The sequence below is a fragment of the Heptranchias perlo genome, chromosome 31 (genome assembly GCF_035084215.1).
Source record: "Heptranchias perlo isolate sHepPer1 chromosome 31, sHepPer1.hap1, whole genome shotgun sequence".
In the NCBI taxonomy this organism is placed as follows: Eukaryota; Metazoa; Chordata; class Chondrichthyes; order Hexanchiformes; family Hexanchidae; genus Heptranchias; species Heptranchias perlo.
In genome coordinates, this window is record NC_090355.1 from 23,144,806 (window position 1) to 23,158,267 (window position 13,462).

General features: G+C 40.9%; 1 protein-coding gene across 2 annotated transcripts in view; it reads left to right on the forward strand.

The window, feature by feature from the left end:
• Window positions 1-9,291: 9,291 nt before the first annotated feature.
• The window catches only part of LOC137300422 (LIM/homeobox protein LMX-1.2), a 132,049-nt gene continuing 127,878 nt past the window's right edge, over window positions 9,292-13,462 (forward strand). For both annotated transcript variants that reach the window (XM_067969490.1, XM_067969491.1), the window contains exons 1-2: window positions 9,292-9,436; window positions 9,968-10,154. In XM_067969490.1, the coding sequence (XP_067825591.1) occupies window positions 9,298-9,436; window positions 9,968-10,154 (326 nt within the window). In that variant the 5' untranslated portion in view covers window positions 9,292-9,297. The remainder of the gene's footprint in view (window positions 9,437-9,967; window positions 10,155-13,462) is intronic.

The window sequence follows — 13,462 nt, forward strand, 5'->3', positions numbered from 1 at the left end:
TGCGGACTAATATTGTGCATCACAATTACGTGCCTATGGGGGGGGGAGAGGAGTTTGCTCCAATCCCTCAGTTTGCCCCGTCAGTAAGGCAACAGAAAATAGTTTTTCTTTTACTGCCAGCATCTCTCACCTGAAAACTTGTGAATTTATGCTGCCTATGAGACCCTTCTCTCACTCGGAATATTACGCCGACCTGGGAGAGAGAGAGAGAGAGGAGAGACTTTAGATGAAAATATTTCTATCAAGTGAAAATTTTAAAAAGTTTTAATCCATTAATTTTGGCCAGTTGAGCCCGTGCACCGGCCCAGCTGGGTCACTCTCCGGCAACTTCACGATTTGGTAGGGTGGGACACAGAGAGACCCCTTTAGGGCGAACACAGTAAAAGAGGATAAAACTTTTTTTAAAAAGTCCTACAACCTTTTCCTTTAACAATATTAAGTTTGTCAAAAATCGAGAAACGTGTATTCTTTTTAAAATGTAGTTCTGCCTCCCCTCGCATCAGTGGTCTCTAATCTTGCTCGGCTACGAGGGGAGACAGGGAACCTGCTCCGAGAGCTCTGCTTATGATGGTTCATGGCTAATACAGTGGGAACTACATGAAAGGATGTGTGTAAGGAGTCGTACAACACCACGTTATAGTTATACGTTGGACTATAACCTGGTGTTGTACGACTTCTTACATTTGTCCACCCGAGTCCATCACCGGCATCTCCACATCATCCCATACATGGAAGGAGCTTGGGGTGAATCCTGATTTTCCCATCCAACTTGTTGGCGAATCCCAAGCCACGATGGCATGGCCGAGTTTATTTTGCTCTGGAGCCAGAATAAGACTAAAGCAGAGTAAGAGACAACTTCTACTTTGCTCTCGAGTCAGGTCGTTTTAATGTTGGGTCGGTGCAATGACCTTTGAACCTATAGTTGTAATGTAAATGCAGCTTTCGTTTCTAGAGTTCCAGGAGCTCCAACAGACCAGCTGAGCCCCTTTTAAAACGTGGCTTTATACCAGGTTGAAGTCATACTGAACAATGTCAAGTGAGTGTGAAGCCACTGTTGTTACTGGTACTAATTCCATTCAGTTTCAAAGAGACCAGCATAGGTGATACCGCCCGGGTGTTCACACTGCTCAATCCGGCTCCATTATGGCAGCAGACTCAGGAAAAATTCAGTTTAGGACGATCCCCCCAGGATGAATGTGCCGAATCTGAACTAAAACAATGGCAGCACAAAAATGGCTTGAGGCAACCTAACTGAGGTCTCTCACACTGCACATTCATTGCTCTGGAGAGACAGAGTGCTGACCGGACTTCCAACCTCGATACACCCAAAAGCATTTGGTATTGATTGTATATTTTAAGATGATACTTTCAATGAGTAGCGTGCCCGGGGACTGGGCTAACTCTACATTTCCCCATAAAGCAGCACTCCTCTTCATTGCTAAATTTAAATCTGAGATAGATAGCTTTTTGGCAATCAAAGGTATTAAGGGATATGGGCCAAAGGCAGGTATATGGAGTTAGATCACAGATCAGCCATGATCTTATCAAATGGCGGAGCAGGCACGAGGGGCTGAATGGCCTATTCATGTTCCTATGTTCCTATCACTGGTTACAGGGGGTGCTCTTGGAGACCTGCATCATGCAAAATACAGCCAGCTGACCCAAGTTATACTGCGGCCTGCATCTTGTACTGTGCCTAGCGACAAAAGAGCGTCAGTGGCTAAATGTTAATGTTGGGAACAGGTGGAAGCCATTCAGCTTGCTCTGTAGTTTTCCAATTCCCTGCCCTTTCTCCACATCGCGCAATATCATAACTTCTCAATTATCTATCTCCCATTATACACCTGGACTGACTTCTGAGGCGGTGCATTTTATATTCTCACAACTCATCGTGTGAAGGAAGTTTTCCTGCAGCAGCGTAAGCTCGCTCGACACCAAAGGCATTGAAATGTAAGTTTTTAGAAAGTGAATCTGATGTTTCAGTGGGTTACCCGGAGATTGCTTAGACTTCGCTTTGCACGGGGCTGGAACGATACCACATCAGTGCAAATCCTAAGTGATTCAAAACTACCTACTAGGGATAGTCTGACACTACTTTGCACCAGTGCTCTTGGGGGCCTTAATGCTTACCTGACTCTCAATTTATTAATACTACTTACACATCGATGCACACTTCAAACTGTTTTGCATCAACAAAATGCATAACACCAGGATCAATTACATTGGAAATATCAGCCTCGACATTATGTAGTTATTCACGTGTAATTTTCATTAAAATTTGGTACGGCAAGGATATTAAAATAACTCCTTTTCATCCTTAACAATATTTCAATTTCTTGGTGTTTCCATACAGATTTTGAAACGCTGAGATTGCAGATCGATACATTTAAGTGCGGTGGCGCTTTTATTCTGCAAACAACGCTTCATTCATATCACAGGAACAGTCCGAGAGCCCTAGCTGCCCTGAGACTCGAGCCAGCCGGCAGCATTGAGTTGCACAGCTAATTTTAGGCTGGAACAAGCAAGGCACTGACAACATGAGCAAGGTGAACTGTAGTTTTTTCTCCCCATTTGTGAGGAACTCGACTCTCCTGAAGGCTCTTGACGATCATGGGCCCATTAGACTTGACCTGTAAGGGAGTTGCCCCAGTATCAACGAACAAGAGTCAGCAATCAAGTGCCCCTTTGAGGGCACCACTAATACAATAGAAACGAAAGGCTTGCATTTATATAGCGCCTTTCACGACCTAAGGATGCCCCAAAGCGCTTTACAGCCAATATCGTGCCTTTTTTGAAATGTAATCCCTGTTACAATGTAGGAAACAAACATTTGATAGGGAAACATATAGTCCAATCAAACTAACTGATGCGAAAATAAGCAACAAAAAAACGAAAGAACAAAATTTGGCTTTGGGCGGGGACAGTTACAGTACAAGAGGTGTGAAGCCCAAAGGGTGCGTGACTTTCGCCTGGACTGCCGGATTGGGGGTCATTTTAACACCCAAAACCGGGTGGGTCGGAGGCGGGTGGGAGTTGAAAATAGTTTTTGGGTCTCAAACGCAGAATTTTCAGACTTTGCATTCCCAGTGGGAAGCCTGTACTTTTACGCGCCCACGTTAAACCCGGGAGTGGAGCCGGGTTAAGGTGGCGACCCAAAAAAAAACTATATTCAACTCCCACTCGCCCCCAACCAGCCTCCCCGAAGTCCTCCCGGTTCGGCCCCAGTTTTCTGCCGCAAGTTTTTGTAGCCAGAGAGACAGCCACAGCTTCTTCCCGCCAAACGTGCCTCAGTCCATTGCGAAGCCGGCGCTCCTGTTGCCTCTCACGCCCCAGTCTGCGGCACATGGTTCTGAACTTCAATAGGACTCCGCCTCCCCTCCCCTCCCCAGCCATTTCCCGGGCAACGCGAACCCCTCACATTCAATGTGGGGAGGGGGCGTGGTCCCCTCTCAGCCAAGCAGCCCGCCCATTCACCTTTTAATAAACTTCATTGCAAACTTTATGCCTGAGGTCTGACAAATTTTGGACAATGTGATTTTTTTTTTAAAATGCAGAGATAATGGATTCGAGTCAAACCAAACCTCGTTTTAATGCTTTTAAAACTAGCTGTTTCCGACTGTGAAGCTGATTTTGGAATATTAGAACCATAATGTAAAAAAACTTCCAGCGCTCCATTAGCAGTGGGGGCGTCACCCAATACGATATCGACTTGTTCTGTCCATATTAAATACTCGACTGATGCATGAGATTACAAAATATACTTTCTATACACGTGACTTAGCAAATAACATTCGATTGTTGAGGTTATTTTTTTCTAACAGATTCGTTTCGGTTGCTAAAACGTACCATGTAAATATCAAACTATTATATGATATTGTAATTACCAGGTAATATTTCTGAGTATAATGTAACCGATTAAAACCCAAGTATACGCTAACAAAAGCGTATTTTCTTAACTGAACTATTGTTAAATAGGCCACACATAATAGCCCATCGTAAAAAGTTGTACACATTATCAGGCGTGGGCATAAATTTTTGTCTTTCATCAAAGCAAAGTTGCCTAAAATATGCCGTTTTTCTCAATAGGCGCTTTAATTTCGCTGCTGATATTCGTTGCCATTCGCTAAAGACATGGCGAAGAGGCTTTAAAGCTTGCATCTGTCTTCAGCCTTAGAAACAGCATCCTCAGACTTCACAGTCCACAAGCTACTATGACAGCAGCACCCGTGCTATATTTCATTCGGCACTTCTAAGAAGTTGTGTCTCATTTATTCATTCGCAGATACGTTAATATTTGGACGTGTAGGATAACCAGAGGCAGGGCTGTCATCTCCAAATCCACAAGAAAATAATGGAAACTCAAATATTGCCGTCTATTTATGAAATATATAGCTGCCGTCTTACTCAAATATTTTAATTTAATTGGTTTATCTTTTAAGTACTTTGAGTAGATGAGAACATATTTGGAAAGGCAACGGGACCTGAATGCACGGAGATCTCAGTTAGATACAACTCTTTTAAGCTTATTTCTTGTAAGAACTGCCCACGTGAGTTAAACTTTGCAGACGCTGTATCGCGTTTCATCCCTGATAAAATCGCGTGTTCACTCGGTGTTTTCTTTGGTAAAGCTCAACTGAACTGATCCCATGAAAATTTGATTTCCAGCAGGGTCCCAGCCACACGCTAACCTATCGGGGTTAGTTTTTTTTTCATGCAATACATATGCACATTTTGCCCTACCGATAATATCTCCATTGATGATGCGAGTATTAACTCCCCTCTCACACACATAATATCCAATAACATGCTCTTGACCAAAAGTATTTCGCCTTCCTACCACTGGTATGTGATCTACAAAGGAGCAGATTTTCTGGAAAAGGAAGATGTTTAACTGGAATTGCCTTTGCGTTTGAGTGTTACTGGTGTCTAACGCTTCTATTTTCTATTGTTATCGGGACAGATCGATGTATTGGCGGCACAGGGACAGCGGGGGGCGCACTGGTCCAATTGTGCCTCACTGGTTTAGTTCAGTTGCCAATCTGCCTGCTGGAGAGCTGATGCGTTTCAGGAATTAAGGTAATGTCCCACTTACATTCGAATCTGCCTCTGTACTTTGATACAATAAACTATTTTCCTATCCATTTGGACTAGTCAGTGCATAATAATTCGCTATACCCACAAAATGTTTTCTGTTGAACTATAGAACAATAAGATTTAGCATTAACGCTAGGAATACTTCTTTTGCTATTGAGGCATAATGTATCTATTTATTGAATCGGTATTTAGATAGTGGTTTGCGGTGAGAAATGTTAATTTCACAAGAATGAAAAGACTGCTTGCCACGTGTGAATTTAGCGTCGCTAATTTGTCCTGTAAATTAAAATCAATGGACAATGCAAGCGATCCAACAAAAAAAATCTGAGAATGCAGGACACATTTTGCAAATGCAAATAAAAGAATATGTTAAGATAGTTAGCAGAGAATGAGTGCAAAAATCAAACTCCCAATTCAGATATTTACAAGAACAAATTGGAGGCCAGGGTACAATTTTATTAGCCTGCCTTCAGTTGTGGTTCTGAGTTTCAATTTGTTAAAGATAACGACCGACTGCAAATAAAAATATCCGTATTTCAAAAATATGCATTCTCACGATAAATAAATAAATTCTCGTTCTGGTATTGTCCTTTTCTAGCGTTGGTACCAAGAACGTTGATAGATAATAAAAGTGTATTTTACGATGCAATTACAAGCAATTTGTTACTTGTATATTTTCTTCAGTTGCTGTAATAAGGGACGGTTAAAACATCCAGAAATCGCTTGAATTCTGGAAATCTGTCCAGCGGATACTTTACAGTATTAAAACTGAATGTACCCGTGTGGACGGTGAAACTACACGGACTCAACGGGAGCCACATTCGTAACGCGGGGAATATCCCATAATTTCTGGCCCTGGATACCAAAATTGAGTTTTCCGGCAGATGAAGCAGTCAAAGATAATTTTTTTTGGGAACATGTACCGTAGGTTATTACAAAAAAATAATTCGTTTCAAAATTCAGGGCAATCATTCGATAATACAACGGTGTGTAAATCGGACAGGGTGGGAATGTCGGGAACTATCAGAACCATTATTTTGAGGAGTAAATTTTAAAGAAACCAGGGCAAAATATAATTTGTCATTTTAAATTATTTTGAGCCTTCCTCGTCTTTTTCTTCCCATTAGTTATCTAACATAAAATACACATTGCAAATAATAAATATTTATTAAAATAAATATGATTTTATGATCTTTAAATAAACAGGCGATTTCCCCAGGATGCCAATTACAATTTAATAATCCACCTCCCCATCACCATCAACAGCCTCAACTAGCCTGTGAACGTGGATTATATTTAGATAACATTACCTGCAATTTTGTCCATTCAAATGGATTTTTGGCGGTTTAGTGTTTGAAGATAATTTTAGATATTTTCTAATTCAGTATATCCCCCCTCTTTGTATGAAAATGTTGCTGTGAAAACGACACCAATTTTGTTCAGTTTGCTCCTGGCGTCTCACTCGTGTAGCTTCGATTATAAACATCTAATGGAAAGTAAGTAATTTTTAATTAAATAAAACCAATTGTTTAGTGGCTGAAGAGAGTCAGTCAGCTCTCGGTTAACAATCACCTCTGACTGTGCCGCTGATTTTCTGCCCGATCAGCTCCTGTTCTAAAGTAGCATTAGTACCGCAGTCGAATTCACCTACACTACGGATAAAAAAAAACCAGCGGCCACTTTCAGCTGAATTTAAAGCGTGAAAGCGGCACAGTGATGTAAAAAAAAGCCCCTATTATTTAACGCTTGAGCACTAATGAAGTGAAAGAAGAGCAGCCACCTCAACTCACCCATGCTACACCTTTGCCACATCAAGCTTCCTTGGGCAATGGAGCAACTAAGTCATTTTAAAATAGTGCACAATTGAACTTTCTAAGCGTATTGCTGGAACAATGTGCACGAAAATTAAACACAATATTTAAGTGTAAACATTATTTATTTAAAGATTTTTTAAAAATAATATAGACCCTTCCATTACCTTGGAAAGGGGCCATTTCTGCTGCATAATCACCAGGCAGTCAAGACTGATCGTACACTGGTGATTCACAAACACCCAGAGACACGTGCAATTGATGAAATTCAGATGTATTAAAGAAAGACAAAATAAGATTTTAATTGAGATATTACGACCTTCAAATGCCAAAGGCTCAGCTAGAGGGGAAAAAGAGAGGAATCCCAAAAATGATCATCCCGATCGCTAATAAATTTGAAAGGCGTTGTCCTTTTTATTACTATTATATCTTACAGGCCTTCCTGGCAGTTGCTGAAAATATACTGTCATCTTGTTTTATAATTTGCGATGAACCTACTAAAAGTAGGCCTCTGAGTACAGATTATTGATAAGAATATGAAATGTATGAACCAAAAATAAAACGGAGGTGGGGTGGGTGGGGGGGTTTCTACAGCTGCTTGTTTCTTAATGACGTGGTTAAATATTATCTCAAATCCCCCGTTGCAGTCAGAAAATGACAAACGATCCCCCGCTCGGTGCTGAATATTATCTGAAAATCCATCTATGCATATTTTAACCAGAGATACTGGCTGCTCTGTGATTCTTGTGTGTGGTAACAGGATCCTGGGTGTAATCGTTCTCGCTTCCCTGAGCTAATGGCACTGGGTTCTGTATGAGATTATCGCTGGCAATCGCCAGGTGCAATGTGAAGGGGGTCAATGGGCTTCAGGATTCGTATTTTCCTGGCGTTGGGTTCACATAGAAAGAGCCCCGTTAGAGACCTTTTATGTGCGTTAACAACGTTTGGTTAATGTCAGCTAACATCCCTGAAAAGTAATAATTAAAAATCAGGTCAAATGTGCAGAAGTTTTAAAAAGTACCAGAGACTCGTTAGAACTGAAGGTACATTTGTTTCAAAGTACATCAAGTTGTCCAAAGCAACAAGAGGGATTCACTCGGTGCTATGGGACGCAATCGTCCTTAATGGCTGCGGAGAACACCGAGAATTGTGGCGTTAGACTTTAATGAAGTCTTTAAACGTGTGTATTTTAAAATAAACACTAAATACACTTTTCTTAAGTTAAGTTAAATAAAGTCACATCAAGGACCCACCATATTAGTAACAGAACAATTGTATGGCCAAAATAAGACGTGTTACATTTTCTCAATATTTGAAAGCTCTCACCTTTCACATCTGCAGTAAGTCTCTGGGCAGCAATTGGTCACGTTTAACGATTTCCTTCCCTGTCACTTTAACATAAACAAAAACACAGTATTTCCGAAACGATTAACTCGTCACTTACGCCGGTTCACATTTCCAGGAAAGAAATGTGTATTTCGCCATATTTATCCTGAAATGTTACCTAATATCTTATTAATATATATATGAATTTTTTAAATCATGCTGCATTTTGCTCTCATTTTTCGTTTTCATTTTCTTTTAACTTGAACCAGGAACATGTAAAATGTTTTTTTTTATATATGAAAACAATGGAAATAAAAGTGAAATTCTTCCCACCTGGTCAGAGTATGGAGCTGGCGCCCTATTTATCGGCTGGAGCTGTCACTCTGGAGGCGGCCCCGTCACCTCAGCGCACTGCTACAGCGGGCGGGGACACGTCGAAATGTCAAGAGGGGAACGCAGCGCCAGCGTGCTGGCGTATGTATCCCTGCGCTGGGCTAACCCACGCCCCCTCCCTTCCCCCCACCCTCCCTTCCACCCCCCCCTCCCCTCCTCCCTCCCCTCCCTCCCCTCCTCCTCCTCCTCCTTTCACTCCCAGGCTCTATACCAACCCGCTCCAGAGAACGCTCCATGGCACATTCCCATCCGAGCACCCAGGGAAAACCTTCAGCTCGCTACTTGGGATTTACCCCTAGTTCATTTCCTTTTTAAAAACAAACCCCGACAAGGTTGGATTGCAACTCTGTCCTAGTGAGTTTCAGCCTGTGCCTTTCCTTCCTCACTGTGTTCCCTCAGGTGCTAATAAGTACGTGTTTATTTAAGAGAAGCCTTTTTAACCGATGCAAGTGCTGATTTATTTGTAGTGCAGCGATCAATTATCCACGAATACCAAGTTAAAAGGCTTTTTCTTCCCCCCCCCCCCCCTCCGCTTCTCCTCTTCCCCCCTCCCCTCCCGTGCATGTGAACCTATATAGGAAATAGTTTGTATCGATTGTGCTAACGTTGGCATTAAAGTTGGAGCTGAGAGTGTTGGGGGTCGCCGTTTTGTGCTTGTATAGTGATCCTAAGGATGGCTCTCGCAACAGGTCCCGAGTCCTTGGATAGGTGCTTCAGCAGAAGAGAATCCGAGTGTCCAAAGATGCTGGACGGCATAAAAATGGAGGAGCACCCGTTACGTTCGGGTCCTGCTACCCTGGGAATGCTACTGGGTAAATAAAGTGTTTATAAACTTAAAAAACAAAAAAGAAGGACTACAGTACTCGCCAGTCATTTATTGCAGTCATATCGCGATTCAAACCATTGCTGACTTTTATCAGTAACCGAGTGCGGTAAATAAATAGATTCAATGACACGCGGGCCAATTGCAAATATTTGATTTATTTAAGATGGTTTGAGAAAGCAGCAATATGTATAATGTGATTTCTTTATGAAACTACATTTGATGAATATAACATTACTGCAAGTAGTATCGTAAATAACTTTGTTTTGTTCTTCTCTAAATTGCATTGCTTCCTAAAATCATTTTAATGAGTGACACATTCTGCAGAACTGTCACTGAACAGATCTTCTGATTTAAAACAGAAAACTAGGGGCAATGAACCCGAATGAGGGGGGGAGACAGATCGATGCTTTGTTTGGGAACCGGTCGCTTCGATTTATACTATTAATAGCCAAAAGAATAATCACAATCCGGCAATTTTTTTTGTTTTATTTCTAATACTCGTTTTTTCTTCCTGCAGGATCTGATTGTAAACACAAAGAACTTTGTGACGGTTGCCAAAGACCTATAGAAGATCGCTTTCTGATGAGAGTCAACGAAGCTTCCTGGCACGAACATTGTTTGCAGTGTACTGTGTGTCAACAGCCCCTCACCAGGAGCTGTTATTTCCGAGACAGGAAACTTTACTGCAAACACGACTATGAACAGTAAGTCTGTACACTTCTCATTTAAAGAACGCAAGGAGACTATAGTTTCATTTTTTGGGGGGACCAAGATGTTTGGGGCCTGGTTCGATATAAAGCCGCAGATTTCTCGATATTTTTGAAATACAGTGGGAATGCTTTTTCCAAAATATTGTTTCCATGGTAACTCTTGCTATCTATTCCGTGTCATTGACGGAGATTTTACTGTAGCTTTTTTAAAAACTAGGGATTTTTTCTTTAACAGGATGCGTGGAATGAAAAAAAATAATCGTTGCAAAAAGCAATTGGGCCTGCAAATGTTTCTCATTGTTTCCCCGTAGCATTTATAAATGCCACAAATTCAATCCTCCCAGAATATTTAATGTGTGTGTCCCGGCCTTTTTTTTAACCGCTTATAGCAGATAGATTTGCGGATGACAAATTTGGGGCCTGTAATATCGGCGTGTGTCTTACTTAGATTGTATGGAACTGTAATGGATTTGTTTGAAATGTTTTCACTTCACTTGGATGTGGGGGTGTTTTGGTCGTGTTGTGGGATTACTCTGGTCCTTCCAGTTCGAACCCATCACCTATTTGTTGCAGTTTGGCTGTCTAAAATACAACGATTGTATTATTATTATTGTACAATCTCTCAGCAAGCCGAGGTCGGTGGCTTTTACATACCGAGCAATACTTTCCCCTTGATAATGGATCTATAATGTGGCTAGAATTATTTCAATATTAGCCACGTTACCGATATTTACAGTGGACAGATGTATTTACACTACACTGTGTGGATTATATACATCACACGCGGTACATTTGTGTAGTAGGAGAATAATTCTCGTAACAAATGAAGATGACGTGTTGCATCTTTTTTTTTAAAAATAACTATATTTATGTATGAAAAGGAGTGACTGAGCTTTGGAAATAAAATCACACCACAAACCCCAAATGATGCCTTCAGTATTTCCCCTCTCCATAATTACCTTAATAAGAAACAGCTGAGAAACGGCGGTATCGTTCGTTTATTATAAAGTAGTCGGCTCTGTTAAGAGTTAAAACAGAATGGAATACAAAGCGTGTTTGCGTTTTCATTCACATTTCTCAGGTGTACCTGCCTTTCGCCCGACGAGTTGTATTATTATTCTGAATGCTTATGGTGAATTATCAGGTAGACTCGCTGTATGATCACCTGGGCTAGAAGAGCTGCCCGGCCCTCGTTAACCACATCTCTTTATACAGTGTAAACTTTGAGCATCGAGAACCAAACACACAGGCAAAATAATACACACAGCCCCGAATCGCGAAACCACGGGTAAGTTAAACACGTTTCAAACCGATCGCCTCGGGCAGTTTTAGCACAAAAGTAGCCCTTACATAACCAGACGCCTCTGACAGTACAAATCATGCAGCTCCCACTTATGTTGCTTCAAGGATTGAGTTGGCATCAGTTCTCTGATGAGAGTTAGCGAGGTTCCCATAAATCGGGCAGTATGGGATTTCCCTCACTGTGGATACATTTCTAGATATTCCAAAGGGTTAGATCTTGTTTTAAGACATCACGGCGGATTTGTATAATTTATCTGTTTTTCTGGACAAGGGTGTCACTTGCCTGAGGAGAGTTACAATTTTCTGTTAAATCCGTCGTGTGGTTTCCGCATTTTATTCCGTAGTCTGTTTCTAAATTTGCATATCCGTCAATATGCTCTGATCTGCATATGTCTGTAAGTTCCATACATGAGAGAAAATAATAGTTCTGCTTTTTTTTAATGTTACATTTTTAAAAAAAAATAAGTTCTTCCTCCATATTTTCGCCATCCGTTATTTCCCATCCTTGTAGTCAGGACTGTAACACACAGTCATCTCATGAAAAGACGTTTGATGTAGTTTAGATCATTAGATAAATTTACGTTTAATAATGTTTTGGTGAAAGTTGCTTTGAGTGTTTTTGGGGTACAGTTTGAGCTCGCTCATTCAACAAGTGCGTCAAACGGACTGTAGACGAAAACAATCGTTTATAATTTCTTCTTTTGTCATTTGACTAGCTACAAAATGCTTCCAAAGACTTTAAAAATACAAATGCAGTTTTGAATATTACAGACTTGCCCAAGATGGACAGTTTTGGGGAAATAATTAGAGGGGGAAGAGAGCAGCGATAACACAAGAAAAAGTTTAATGTAAATCTGAAGACGTGACAGGATAATAAGTGGGCTTTGTTGTATGATTTGAAATTCATATTCATAAAACATGCATTTTAAGATAAAGCTGCGAGGGAGGTCCATTTTTTTGCAATACTGCATAAACGTTGGAGTTTCTACAATCCTGTGCATTATGTTGACATCTTGGTTTACATTATGAATTGTTAATTATAATTTTACCCAAATTCTCTAGTTACTAAAGAGTTATATTTTCCTTTTGGAGAAAGCATTCTCTTCTATGGACGTAAAAACTGTCTCCGGAATATAAACGAAATTGGATTTCTCCTTTGTATTCAATTGTAACAAAATAAGTCCAAAGTGTTTTCGGGGAGGAGGGAGATGTAAGGAAGGAGATGTGAGGTGTGAGGAGGAAGGTGGCCGGAGGTTGGTGCGAGGTGAGAGGAGGGAAGACGGAGGAGGGGAGGTGGAAGGAGAAAGGTGTAGACCAATTGCATGACGCGGTCCATATTCGTTTTCTCAAAGCGAAACTTTCCGGCGCAGGGCTGAGAACTGCCGCAGGACTTTTGTTTTAAATGTTTCTCAGAGTTCATGTGTCAAGTTGATGTACAGAGGCGGTGCCTTTAAACCGAGTCAGAAATTCTGATATTAATACTGCAAAAAAACAAAGCACACTTCATTCCAGCTCGCTGATTTATTTCGCGTTATGACAGAAATACCGTCAGTCCCTTCAAGAGTGACATGATTTATTCTTTTTTAACTTTTAAAAAGTTTCAAGATCGGGTATGATATATAAGAGCTTCACAATAGCAGGTGGTAAAGTAACAAGTAACACGCCAGGGAAAATCCAGTAATATCAGCTACCCCATTTGTGTTTAAATGGGGCCAAAAGCTAACCTTTAATTACTTGTAGGGGGATTTCCATTTTCAACTCATTTGAGAGTTTGGACGCCGTCTGGAGCTTGTGAATTTGAACAGTTCAACTAAACTTGGAAGCTCTTAACCAAGATTGTTAAACCCGCAGATATCTTTTCAATTAGCATTCCTAAGGGCGAGAACTGCTACTCCGTATTTAAATACTGTACAGTGAGTTTTGAACACATATGGTACTTTCAGTTCATTTTTATGTGGCTGATGACTTTTTAATGTATAGGAATTAGATAGGTTACATTG